At 44.1% G+C, this 14381-nt stretch overlaps 1 protein-coding gene across 2 annotated transcripts in view; it reads left to right on the forward strand.

Moving 5' to 3' along the window:
• Positions 1-10089, forward strand: part of LOC115109506 (ELKS/Rab6-interacting/CAST family member 1-like) — a 28590-nt gene extending 18501 nt beyond the window's left edge. For both annotated transcript variants that reach the window (XM_065009788.1, XM_065009789.1), the window contains exons 11-19: positions 186-326; positions 1619-1759; positions 1853-2046; positions 2530-2665; positions 3897-4028; positions 6917-7077; positions 7260-7407; positions 7763-7858; positions 9965-10089. In XM_065009788.1, coding sequence (XP_064865860.1) covers positions 186-326; positions 1619-1759; positions 1853-2046; positions 2530-2665; positions 3897-4028; positions 6917-7077; positions 7260-7407; positions 7763-7858; positions 9965-9988 — 1173 coding nt within the window. In that variant the 3' untranslated portion in view covers positions 9989-10089. The remainder of the gene's footprint in view (positions 1-185; positions 327-1618; positions 1760-1852; positions 2047-2529; positions 2666-3896; positions 4029-6916; positions 7078-7259; positions 7408-7762; positions 7859-9964) is intronic.
• Positions 10090-14381: the final 4292 nt, after the last annotated feature.

The following is a 14381-nucleotide window of genomic DNA, read 5'->3' on the forward strand; positions in this document are numbered from 1 at the left end:
TTCCACCCGCCAGCAGATTTGTTGTTGTTGTTGTGGGTCACCCGTGGGGAACCTTCGGTACCCGATGCAGTGCTCGAACACACACACACACACTGTCCAACTCCGGCAGAGACTCATGAGTGCAGTGCTGTTTCTGTCCGTGGTGTTTGTACTCTCATATGGACTCTGAAATGACGCCTCTGTAGGAGCGCATCATCGAGCGTCTGAAGGAGCAGAGAGACCGAGACGACAGGGAGAAGACTGAGGAGATCGACAGCAACAAGAAAGAACTGAAGGATCTGAAGGAGAAAGTCAGTCTGCTGCAGGGAGATCTGTCTGACAGAGAGGTACACACACACACACACACACACACACACACCCAAAATGTAGTGACACTGTTGACACAGTTAAAAAATATATAGATATTATTATTTTTTCAAAACGCTATATCAACAAATGTTTCACATTTTGGTTTTCATAAAAAATGATTGCTTATGAGTACCTTCGTGTGTGTAAAATATTACCGATTTATTTTTTTTTAAATTACAAGATTAATAATCATTTGTGTTGTTGTTGGGAAAAACACGATATATCCATTGTTTAGCTGGAACGGAATGTTCATATCCTGTATATTTGACTGTGATACGTGGTTGTCTCACCTAGCTATCTTAAGATGCATGCACTAACTGTAAGTCTCTCTGGATAAGGGCATCTCCTAAATGACTAATGTCAAATGTAAGTGTTTTACATAGAGGTCATATTACTGTATAGAATTATTATTTTTTAAATGTAAATATTGATATCACAAATGTATAAAAAAAAATGTAATGTAGTTATTTGTTACATTTTACTATGTAAAACCAAGCAGTACTCCTTATTTCCCTGAGAGTGAGTCATTTACACTGAGTATACAAAACATTTCCATGACAGACTGACCAGGTGAATCCAGGTGAAAGCTATGATCCCTTATTGATGTCACTTGTTAAATCCACTTCAATCAGTGTAGATGAAGGGGAGGAGACAGGTTAAAGAAGGATTTTTAAGCCTTGAGACAATTGAGACATGGGTTGTGTGTATCATTCAGAGGGTGAATGGGCAAGACAACAGATTGAAGTGCCTTTTGAACGGGTATGGTAGTAGGTGCCAGGTGCACCTGTTGTAGTGTGTCAGGACCTGCAACGCTGTGGGGGTTTTCACGCTCAACAGTTTCCCGTGTGTATCAAAAATGGTCCAACACACCCAGCCAACTTGACACAACTGTGGAAAGCATTGGAGTCAACATCCCCATGGAAAGCTTTTGACATCTTGTAGAGTCCATGCCCCGACAAATTGAGGGCAAAAGGCGGGGGTGCAACTCAATATTAGGAAGGTGTTCTTAATGTTTTGTACACTCAGTGTATGTAGCATTTAGCAACAAAAAAAACATGATTATTTGTCTCTGAAATGAAACCATCAAGTGATAGACATGTATTTGTTTCAAACCTGTCATTGAACAACCCCATGCCATGATTAGTGAAAAAACACATCCATTTCATAATTTCTTTAAACAATAAAAGCTAATTTACCAACATTTCTGAAATGGATTTATAGCATTTTGGAATGAAACTCTTTAATTTATGAACCCCCTCTCCCTCTCCAGACCAATCTGTTGGACCTAAAGGAGCATGCATCATCCCTGGCCTCCTCGGGGCTGAAGAAGGACTCCAAGCTGAAGAGTATGGAGATCTCTCTGGACCATAAGAAGGAGGAGTGTCTCAAACTGGAGAACCATCTTAAGAGGGTGAGATGTTGCCTCTAGACAATGATCTAAGGACATGTTTACTTACTTGTCTGATCATAGAAATAAAATGTGCCTGACTGTGTGTGTTTTCAGGCCCAGAATGCGACTTTGGAGGCCAAGGCGAACACGGAGCTGTCGGAACGCATCACCTCCCTGGAGCAGGAAGTGACCCGACACAGAGAGGATTCTGGCAAGGCTCAGGCGGAGGTGGACCGGCTGCTGGAGATCCTGAGAGAGATGGAGAATGAGAAGAACGACAAGGACCGCAAGATCAACGAGCTGGAGAAGTATGTGTATCTTTCTCTGACCCTGACTCTACTTGTTTGTGACTAACTCAGTCTCTGTAAACAGCACTTTATCTACATACATGTGTACCTGGTCTAATGTAGGTGTTTTCCTCTGAAAGACCACACGGTCCTCCTCTTCTCCTTCCTGTCATCTTGTCTTCTTGCTCTCTGAATCTGTTTCTCTTGCCTTCTTGTCTTTATGCTGGAACTCTCTTGTCTCCTCTCCAGTCAGTCCTCCAGGTTAGTAACATGTTCTCTGCTCTGTCTACTGGCTGGACTTCCTACCTTTCCCCCACCACCCCCACTCTCTTTTAATCTCAATTGCTTTTGCTCTCCCTGCCCTCTCACTTTCACCACTCTCTTCACTTTATCCCACTTCACCCTCTCTAACACCCTCTCCCTCTGTGATGCTTTATTGTTATGAGTGTAACCTTATGGGAATGTCTGTAAACCAGTTCTCTTGTGTCCCATGGTGCCTTGCAGGCAGACCAAGGACCAGAGTAAGAAGGTAGCGTCCCTGAAACATAAGGAGCAGGTGGAGAAGAGTAGGAACGCCCGACTGGTGGACGAAGCTAAAAAGAGAGAGGACAACATCTCAGAGAGCTCTCAACAGGTCAAGGTAAGGTGTGTGTGTGTGTGTGTGTGTGTGGGGGGGGGGGTCTATGGATGTGTGACTAATAACAACACTGATATAGAAAGCTCTTCTTGTTGCACAATTTTTTTTCGACATACAGAACCAGTCAAAAGTTTGGACACCTACTAATTCAAGGGTTTTTATTTATTTGTTACAATTTTCTAAGTTGTAGAATAGTAGTAAAGACATCAAGACTATGAAATAACACATATGGAATGACGTAGTAACCAAATAAGTGCTTAACAAATTAAAATATATTTTAGATTTGAGATTCTTCAAAGTAGCCACCCTTTGCCTTGATGACAACTTTGCACACTCTTGGCATTCTCTCAACCAGCTTCATGAGGTAGTCACCTGAAATGAATTTCAATTAACAGGTGTGCCTTGTTAAAAGTTCATTTGTGGAATTTATTTTCTTCTTAATGTATTTGAGCCAATCAGTTGTATTGTGACAAGGTATGGGTGGTATACAGAAGATAGCCCTTTTTGGTAAAAGACCAAGTCCATATTATGGCAAGTCAGCTCAAATAAGCAAAAAGAAACGACAGTCCATCATTACTTTAAGACATGAATGTCAGTCAATCTGGAAAATTTCAAGAATTGTAAAAGTTTCTTCAAGTGCAGTTGCAAAAACATCAAGTGATATGATGAAACTGGATCGCATGAGGACTGCCACAGGAAAGGAAGACCCAGAGTTACCTCTGCTGCATGACCTCCAGGCGGTGTAAGGGTTATTTGACCAAGAAGGAGAGTGATGGAGTGCTGCATCAGATGACCTGACCTTGACAATCACCTGACCTCAACCCAATTGAGATGGTTTGGGATGAGTTGGACTGCAGAGTGAAGGAAAAGCAGCCAACAAGTGCTCAGCATATGTGGGAACTCCTTCAAGACTGTTGGAAAAGCATTCCAGGTGATGCTGGTTAAGAGATTGCCAAGAGTGTGCAAAGCTGTCATCAAGGCAAAGGGTGGCTACTTTGAAGAATCTCAAATCTCAAATATATTTTGATTTGTTTAACACTTTTTTGGTTACTACATGATTCCATATGTGTTATTTCATAGTTTTGATGTCCTCACTATTATTCTACAATGTTGAAAATAGTACAAATAAAAACCCTTAAATGAGTATGTGTGTCCAAGCTTTTGACTGTTACTGTAAATATCCTTTATGTAAAATGTCTTTATCTACCTCAGTCTTCTCTCCCCTCCCATCTAGGACTCTCTGCGGTTGAAGACTGAGCGTATCGAGGAGTTAGAGGAGGCTCTGAGGGAGAGTGTTCAGATTACAGCAGAGAGAGAGATGGTGCTGGCACAGGAGGAAGCTGCCAGGAACCACCAGGAGAAACAGGTACACATGCACAAACACCTGGAGGAGGTGTTGGAGATGAAGTGAAACGCGCAACACAAGGGTACACACGCAAAACACACGCACACATGTGTAACACAAATACAGCTTCGATATCCTTTCTCCTCTCATCCTATCTGCTGGCCACATTTCACTCTGTCCCTCCCTTCCTACCTGCTGTCCCACCTTTTCTCAGTTTTCTTGTCTCTCATTTTCTCCTGTCTTCTCTGTTACTTACTGCCTCTCAGAAGCACTCACACAAACCAATGCATGAGTCCAACCACATCCACTTTAAGTGGTCTAAGGTATGACGTAATGATCCTCCTCTGTTGTATTTCACCCTTTTGGATCAGTAGCTCTTTAGACCATGTTATCATGTACCATTTACCTACTATTCACTTTGAAATGACATGGTGTAAACTAAACCAGAACCATCTGATACTTGTTTCTCGTGACGCCAATCTGTAACTTGTTGGTAACCAATGATGCCAACATTGCACCTCAGAGAAAGTCAATAGTTATTATTTAGCAATGTTGGGTTGTACTATTAACCATGTGACTTCTAAGTAAATGTCAGTTAAATGAAAGTACTACAGTGAAGTCGTACCTTTTATTGCTGTTTAGATCTGTCATTGGAGCCCCTTGTTGTACGTTCAACACCTCAGTGGGGTTGGATCCAGAAACAACCCCTAGCCCTGTTCACCATATTGCTGGTCTATTACCCATCAATCCGTTCAGATTTACACTAGTACCTAGGTGCTATAGGGTGTAAGAGCTAGTGCCAAGGGGATAGGGTGTACGAGCTAGTGCCAAGGGGATAGGGTGTACGAGCTAGTGCCAAGGGGATAGGGTGTACGAGCTAGGTGCCAAGGGGATAGGGTGTAGGGGAGCTAGTGCCAAAGGGGATAGGGTGTACTAGTGCCAAGCTAGTGCCTAGTGCCAAGGGATAGGGTGTAAGAGCTAGTGCCAAGGGGATAGGGTGTACGAGCTAGTGCCAAGGGGATAGGGTGTAAGAGCTAGTGCCAAGGGGATAGGGTGTAAGAGCTAGTGCCAAGGGGATAGGGTGTAAGAGCTAGTGCCAAGGGGATAGGGTGTAAGAGCTAGTGCCAAGGGGATAGGGTGTACGAGTTAGTGCCAAGGGGATAGGGTGTAAGAGCTAGTGCCAAGGGGATAGGGTGTACGAGCTAGTGCCAAGGGGATAGGGTGTAGGGTGGAGCTAGTGCCAAGGGGATAGGGTGTACGAGCTAGTGCCAAGGGGATAGGGTGTACGAGCTAGTGCCAAGGGGGGGATAGGGATAGGTGTACGAGCTAGTGCCAAGGGGATAGGGTGTGAGCTAGTGCCAAGGGGATAGGGTGAGCTAGTGCCAAGGGGATAGGGTGTACGAGCTAGTGCCAAGGGGATAGGGTGTACGAGCTAGTGCCAAGGGGGGATAGGGTGTACGAGCTAGTGCCAAGGGGATAGGGTGTACGAGCTAGTGCCAAGGGGATAGGGTGTACGAGCTAGTGCCAAGGGGATAGGGTGTACGAGCTAGTGCCAAGGGGATAGGGTGTACGAGCTAGTGCCAAGGGGATAGGGTGTACGAGCTAGTGCCAAGGGGATAGGGTGTACGAGCTAGTGCCAAGGGGATAGGGTGTAAGATCTAGTGCCAAGGGGATAGGGTGTAAGATCTAGTGCCAAGGGGATAGGGGGGCTAGTGCCAAGGGGATAGGGTAGCTAGTGCCAAGGGGGGTGTACGAGCTAGTGCCAAGGGGATAGGGTTACGAGCTAGTGCCAAGGGGATAGCTAGTGCCAAGGGGATAGGGTGTACGAGCTAGTGCCAAGGGGATAGGGTGCCAAGGGGATAGGGTGTACGAGCTAGTGCCAAGGGGATAGGGTGATACGAGCTAGTGCCAAGGGGATAGGGGGGTGTACGAGCTAGTGCCAAGGGGATAGGGTGTACGAGCTAGTGCCAAGGGGATAGGGTGTACGAGCTAGTGCCAAGGGGATAGGGTGTACGAGCTAGTGCCAAGGGGATAGGGTGTACGAGCTAGTGCCAAGGGGATAGGGTGTACGAGCTAGTGCCAAGGGGATAGGGTGTACGAGCTAGTGCCAAGGGGATAGGGTGTACGAGCTAGTGCCAAGGGGATAGGGTGGGTGTATGAGCTAGTGCCAAGGGGATAGGGTGTACGAGCTAGTGCCAAGGGGATAGGGTGTACGAGCGAGCTAGTGCCAAGGGGATAGGGTGTACGAGCTAGTGCCAAGTGCCAGGGGATAGGGTGTACGAGCTAGGGGGGGAGTAGGGGTAGTGCCAAGGGTGGGTGTACGAGCTAGTGCCAAGGGGATAGGGTGTACGAGCTAGTGCCAAGGGGATAGGGTGTAAGTCAGGAATCATCAACTAGAGCAGCCGCGGGACCATTTTGTTTCTTTCGCGGATGTTCAGGGGGCCGGAATCTAATTACAAATCATTTGTAGACTGCACATTCACCACAAGAAGCCCAAACTGATGTAATGTTTGACTAAATAATTTCAGTCCTTGCTTATATTTGTATATGATCATGTGTGTCTCTCTATTTTGCATGGGAATACTTGGGAACAGATTTACAAAATGATATAACTTGGAGCTGATTTCCTGACTTTTTTCCAGTCTTTTATGTCCAACAATGAACATTAGAAAACTTATCGGTGGCAAATATTTGGCCTGCAGTCTGCCAGATGGGTAACCCTGGTGTAAGGGCTAGTGCCACGGGTGTAGGGGCTAGGGGTTCTTTCTTGTGTGCCTTTGATTGACAGCTCATCAAAATGGGTCTGTACTTGAGGAAGGTTATGTCTTTGAATGATAAACATAATCTAATACATTTTCACTCGCTTGTCTTTGTATTGTCTTATTTTTATTATGTGTGCATGTATACAGATTGAGGAGCTGCTGGGGGCCATGGAGAAGGTCAAACAGGAGCTGGAGTCTATGAGGGCCAAGCTATCATCTACCCAACAGTCCCTGTGTGAGAAGGAGACTCACCTCACCACTTTGAGGGCCGAACGCAGGAAACACCTGGAGGAGGTGCTGGAAATGAAGTAAGACACGCACGAAGACACACGCATCATACACTGTATATACACCCATTCCCTCCACTTTCACATTTTGCAACATGTCTGCTGACTTGGTAGTCAGGTAATGCTGTAATACAGTCAGGTAATAGAATATCCTGTAAATGACTCATTCTAAAATGCCACCCTGTAATACCTCCTTGGTGCAGACAGGAGGCGCTGCTGGCAGCCATCAGTGAGAAGGACGCCAACATTGCCCTGCTGGAGCTGTCCTCATCCAAGAAGAAGAAGACGCAGGATGAGGTGGCTCTGCTAAAGAGAGAGAAGGACCGTCTGGTACAACAGCTCAAACAGCAGGTAGGGAACAATCCCTCGTCATGTTACCTAGGTCCAGCAACATAGGCCTCTGTAAAGTCACTTCCTCTACTCATCTCCTTCACCTGAAATGGGGGGAGACTAAACAGACCTCAGACAGTTTATAGGTATAGCTTTTAACTTTGCAGCAAGTGCCAAAATCAAAAAGTAGGCATCCATAAACTTCTCTGAGCTGTCTGCTCAATGCACCATGATTAGGGTGGCAGGTAGCGTGGTGGTTAAGAGCGTTGGGCCAGTAACCAAAAGTTCGCTGGTTCAAATCCCAAAGCAAAGCAAAGCATTTAACCCTAATTGCACCTGTAAGTCGCTTTGGATAAGAGCTCTCTCTCTCACTCAGACTCAGAACCGTATGAAGCTAATGGCAGACAACTATGAGGATGACCACTTGAAGACCGCTCCCGACCAGACCAATCACAAACCTTCTCCAGATCAGGTGGGTACACAGTCAACCAAACAGAATCATATTTTTTGCAGTTGAAAGCTATCTAGATGCTATTATTGTGAGAACACGCGTGTAGCTTGACCAGAATATACCATCTTTCTCCAGTATATAAAGTTATCACGGCCGGCCAGCTCATTAGGCTGGATTACACCTGCATTGCTTGCTGTTTGGGGTTTTCGGCTGGGTTTCTGTACAGCACTTTGTGACATCAGCTGATGACAGAAGGGCTTTATAAATACATTTGATTGAAATTGGATTTGGCAGCCACCTATGGCGGCAGATTGATGAGGGCGGCATCTTCTGAACTAAACTGACCTAGACACACCTCCAACAACAAATAAAACCTCACATTATTCTGTTCAAATACAATGACAATTTCTCTCAACCAGTGGCATATGGGCTTTTTAGGTGATCGCTGGTGCCGCTCTGTGATAAACAGTGGCCACTTTGTCAAAGGTAGGGGCCCAAAATATTTTGCTTCTCCAGCGTGCCTCTCCAGGGTGCTGTTGGAGAGACTCATCGCTGCGACGCTCCACCAACCTTCCGTCAAAAAAATGATCTAACATAAATCAGGTAGCAGATATAGAGTAAGGTTTCCCAAACTGGGTGAATTTTTTGTTTTCTGCCCCAGGACTGAGTTTGGGAAACTCTGATATAGGATATGGTAGAAAGAGTATGTGGCCTTTTCTGTAGCTTGCAGGCTGGAGATAAAATATATGACAATGTAATGAGATGGACACTTTTTACATCATGCAGGTTTCTCCGATCAAATTGCCTAACTAACCTAAATGGTGCTAAATCAAATAAAATATGTGCTGTAATTTTAACAAACAACATATCCTAAAAACAGGACAGGTCAACCAAAGTAAAATGGACAACCACATCTGTTGTCCAGGAGTTTCACCCCTTTGTCATGATCAATGGTTTAAAGTTTGTATCTGTACAAGCTGATCATAGTGAAAAAGAAAATCATTCTGCTTTCCCCGCCGTGTAAACACATTGCAAACAGGCTCACGATAACTCCTGATAAAGTTGAGTAGCTGATATACAGAGCTTAAATAGACAAATTGATTATTCACCGGAATCAGGACTAATAAAGCCAATACAACAGCCTGTTTTACCAAATGGTGGTCCTACCACATGAATGGACATTCATAACATGCAGACATGGTAGGCTACACCTCAGTAAGCACGGACTGACGCAGATGCCTTGTGGACATCTTTTTTTGGCATGGTCCAGACTGGCCTTGATTTCAACGTCCACAGACATTGATTTTTGGTCAGTTTTCTGTCTCGCACTCCTATGTTTCTCTGTCACACTCTCTCTCTCACACACACATACACACACTAACCAAGTGTTTTTTTCTAATGCTGCAATTGGCTAAACCATCTGTCCAATAGGATGATGAGGAGGGTATTTGGGCATAGCCAACCCCGCGCCCCCCTCCCCTCTCTCTCAGCCATTTTGTTCAGAAGGGTGAGAGCACAAATGAATGTCCGAGTCATCTGTCCATTTTTTCACCACCTTCCTGGCATGTATGACCGTCTCTCACTCCATCGTCAGTGTGTCCCGTTTTGCTCCTCCATTTTGTTTTATCATCAGTTTCTCCTCTTACCATTTTATGTTGGTGCAGTGAGTTGGTCCGTGCAGTGAGTTGGTCCGTGCAGTGAGTTGGTCCGTGCAGTGTTTGGTACATGTCATCTGTTCTCATATTTGTATTTTTTGTGGGAATGATATTTCTGTTGTTACTGTGTTACCTTGGATGGTGTTTCAGTGTTTGTCTGCCCACCATGTACTGTAGCTTGGACACTGTTTGTGAACAACTGAGTCAATCAAATAGGCAGACACACACACACACACGACACACATCTGTCCCACATACCAGACTCCGAAGTCTTTTCTCCTTGTGATCTAATGCATGTGAGATGCAGCCTTTTTCCTCCTCCCACTGCATGCTCCATGATTTTGGTTTAGCATGGTTTAGTCTCTTGTAACACACAGGGACCGAATGTCATTTTTCTTATCTCTCTCTTATCCAATTGGCTCTTCCATTTCTTTCTCCCTTTCCTCTCCCCCCTTGCATCTCTCCCCTCCAGATGATCCCCCTCTCCTGTCCCTGAGTGAGAATCGCAATAAGCTTAAGCTCTACATTGCCCACTTGACTGACCTCTGCCACGACCGAGACCCCAGCATCCTCAGCGTCCTGACCCCACCCCCCCACTATCACCACGCCAACCCACCAGCCTGGGAGGAGGAGCTACACAAGATGACTTTGGAGCAGGTAACAGAGGAGTCCCTCCCTCTGGTGTTTTCTCTCTCTCTCTTGTTCCCCGTCTCTTTCTCACCCTCTATCTTTCTTTCTGTGCTCTGTCATATCTTACTCTTAACAGGAATGAGTGAAGTTTTTAAAGCCTCAAGGGAGATGGTGGGGGAGGAGAAGTATGCTAACTCATTATCTCTCCCTCTGTCCCTTTTTCTCCCCCCTCCCTTCCTCCTTAGTTGGAACTGGAGTTGGAGTTGTGTGAGAAGGAGAGCGGGGAGCTGCAGGAGTATGCCAACTCAGTGCTGCAGCAGATCGCTGACTACTGCCCTGACATCCTGGAGCAGGTGGTCAACGCGCTGGAGGAGTCCTGCTGAACTCTCACCTTTATAGACCACCCCCTGATGACCCCAGGACCCTGCATGAGCTTCAGACAACCTTCCTCCCATCAATCCACACGTGATCTTGGCGGAGGGAGAACTGAGCGATCATACTACACCCCCACATGCTCAATTCTCATTCCTGGGGAGATTCACCAGCCTGAGGATGATGATGATGATGATTAACTGATGAAGAACAGTCACACAGTGGGCTAATGGTGGAAGGATGTAGATGCATGCTGGTCATGGGTTGTGTTCAGTAGTGCACATCGCACAAAAACGTTTTGAAAGAGAAAACAAAGTTAAGGTAGCACCTCCCTGTTTCATTTTTAGCATATATTTTTAGCATATATTATGTGTTATTTCCTATGTTTCCCATTTCCCCTCAACCACCCAATATGAGAGAGAGAGAGAGAGAGAGAGAGAGAGAGAGAGAGAGAGAGAGAGAGAGAGAGAGAGAGAGAGAGAGAGAGAGAGAGAGAGAGAGAGAGAGAGAGAGAGAGAGAGAGAGAGAGAGAGAGAGAGAGAGAGAGAGAGAGAGAGAGAGAGAGAGAGAGAGAGAGAGAGAGAGAGAGAGAGAGAGAGAGAGAGAGAGAGAGAGAGAGAGAGAGAGAGAGAGAGCTGGGTTTTAGGGCTTTATCTCTGGCTGACTTACTGCATGTTCTGTGAATGTATCTTAAGACATAAGAGGGAGGAATCCTAACTCAATATCCTAACTTGAACTTCCACACACATCTCCCATTGACATCAGTGTCTGATTTACATCAAGTAAGGATTTTGACCAGGGGGGGGGGGGGGGACAGGCAGGCAGTGGTTGGTTTTAGATGGTTTTGCACACAGCACCCTCTTCAATATGTGGTATGCAACGTTAGTTTATTTTAGCCACGTACACTTCTAGTAGTGGACCACAGGGGGTTGGTGGCACCTTAATGGGTGAGGACAGGCTCGTGGTAATGGCTGTAGGGGAGTGGTATCAAATACATCAAAAACATGGTTTCCATGTGTTTGAATCCATTCCATTTACTCCGTTCCAGGCCTTATTATGAGCCGTCCTCCCCTCAGCACCCTCCACTGTAGTGCACTATATGGAATATAGTGTCATTTGGGGACGGTACGATAGAGTGGCCTTTGAGTGTGCAAAGGGATCAATACTGGACCTACATGAGGGACCTTTTTATTCCTCAGTTCTATTGGTGCTACAGCTTGACATAAGACATGAAGAGATTACCAGTCATAGGATCTCATCCAAAGTTTCTATAGATATGACTTTGTAAAACATTATCATTGTTTAATTTATGATTGAATTATGTTCCCTGAGATTGACGTTGCCCCTTTTGTGCATTTTTCCAAAGCTTCCGAGTGTACGGTTCTTGTAATGAAATGATAGTGAATCCTACTTAAAAGGATATGAAAGTCCCTTCCCAGTGGGTTTGAACCTTTTTTAAATCAATTAGTAAATGACTCATTAAATACGTAGTGACTAGGGTTGAATATTTTCCCGGTGTTTTAGAAATGTTCCATCCCGAAAAGAAATCCCTTTTCTCCTGGGTAACCTGGTGTTTCCCACCAAAACCGGAGGTTTCATTCAAAAGAATTATAAAGCATATATGTTTGGATTTGATTAGAGCTTTGATCAGCATGAAAACTCTAACCTGAATCTACCTGAGCCTGATGAGCCATATATTTGAAAAACATTTATGAGCCCTACATTAACAACATTTAATGAGCCTAAGCCCAAAAATGCCCAAATGATTATGCCATTATCCAATACCTGTATGATAAAGGCTACTGCAAATTATGCGTGACAGAAAAACATAGAAGCCCCTAGATGTAGCCAGCTATAGCCTATGCTCTCTTGGGTAAATAAATGAAACTAGCTCCAGTAGGCTAATCTTTTTGACTGTGGACTGTATTGTATTATATGGACTGGAATTAGACACATCATTGAAACCATGATGAAGCAGAAGAGAACATGCAATTCTGGTGCAGCACATGCGGCCTACAAAGTTCAAAGTATAGGCTAGCAAATTTGATTTTAATTTTGAAATATAATTGGGCCTATTTGTATAATTAGTAGGCTGACATATTTCTATACCTACCTGTTTATATACCCTGAATGTTATCCTCTTTCTCTCATTCTTTCCGTGCTTTCAACAATTCAATTAAATGCGTTTTGTTGTCCTTATCTTCATCATTCTAATGACATCCTTGAATAATACAGGACTAGAATTAGATGCAACAGGCTTTCACTTCGCTTCACAAAGATTGAATGGTTATGGGTCTAAATAAATAACTGCTCTAGCCTACCGCCATCGCGAGTTCACTCATCTTTCAAATTACCCATGAGTTCTATTGGCTTCTGTGTATAACATTCAGCTAAAAAGAGAAGGCCATCCCTCTTCAAATAGTCTATTCGTATAAAAAAATGATGTCCAGCAAGCTATTCTGGTCTAGCTTTTCCTCCATGGGACTCCAAGAGCTAAGGAGTGTTTTTTTTAAGGATAGAGGTCAGCGGAGCACAGGTGCTTGCGTATTGGATAAGAGACAGAGGCTATAAGTTAGAAGCTTATTATGCATAACCCATCATTAATTAGCTAAATATAAGGCTAATACTGCATTGAACGTATTACCCGTAGAAGGTAGGCTAGAACATCTCTATATATAGGGCTATATATCAATCTAGGACAGGATTATCTATTTTGGATGGAGTTGATGGAGAGCGACAGAGAAAACACAAGACCCCCGTAAGCCAGAAGGAGATGGGTAAATTAGACGTGCATTAGATCTTTATATTACTGTAACATAGGCCATGCTGCAGCAAATGTAGTCCCACCTGTCACAAGAACAAAACGTTGAGATGATAGGTCTACATGCATTATGAACTGTGCTCCATACTGAGATGGGCTGCTGTCTGTCCCCACCCTGAGCGCTGATTCATGCAGAGGCCGTAGAGAAGCCAGATTTAGATATAGCATATAATATAACAGTTCCATTTCACACCATGCTGTTCATATAAATAATTTATGATAATTTACCGGTTTCTCGCAGTTATTTATCCCAGGGAAAAGCGAGTGATTTTTAGAGGTAAATCCCGGTAACCGGGTTCCCACCGTTCAACCCTAGTAGTGACTACATAAATGTAACCCAGTGGAAGATGTTGTGAATTCTGTAAAAAAAACAAAGTGAGAAGCTAAAAGCAGTGCAGTTAGTTGTCTATTTTGTGTGTGTGTGTCTCAATTTGTCTGAAGACAAAAGATATGACCGTACTGCCATAAATTGCAGAAAGTCATGTTCTATAAATATATATACATATAAAAGTATGTTGGATATATATGCATTGAATGTTTGCACAGAATCGTGAGGAGCAAGGCTCTCTGAACAAAATGGCAGACCGTTCTAGTGTCTTCAGCTAAAACTGGAGAAATATTTCTAAAAAATAAAAACTTTTATAAATGTCAAATTACATGTAAACTTAAAATGTTTTCAAACTGTGACTGTGTAGAGGGAGAGTACTTTTTATTTTCTTTCATTTATGTATATTTCTTGAATTTTTTATGTATACTTTTCCCACATGATGTAAACGTATTACCCTGAGGTTCCAGTGTTTAGTTATTTCATATATCCGAGATGTTTGTGGGAATGACGCCCCTTAGACTGTGTTCTCCAAATGTCTCACACAGTAGTCTGACCGTTTAGAACAGAACGGTCTCCAACCATGGTTCTCCTGATATTCAGTGGCCTGATTTACAGAGCACGCTGCCAGTCTCTGGCATTTAGAACTGCTCTGTACAGTACATTTCTATTTCAATCTGTCCATTTCAATCTGTCCATGGTTGAACAAAGTTTCAAATCAGTTTGGTCTCCAGGACCAGA

This window comes from Oncorhynchus nerka, linkage group LG25 (assembly GCF_034236695.1).
Source record: "Oncorhynchus nerka isolate Pitt River linkage group LG25, Oner_Uvic_2.0, whole genome shotgun sequence".
Classification (NCBI taxonomy): Eukaryota; Metazoa; Chordata; class Actinopteri; order Salmoniformes; family Salmonidae; genus Oncorhynchus; species Oncorhynchus nerka.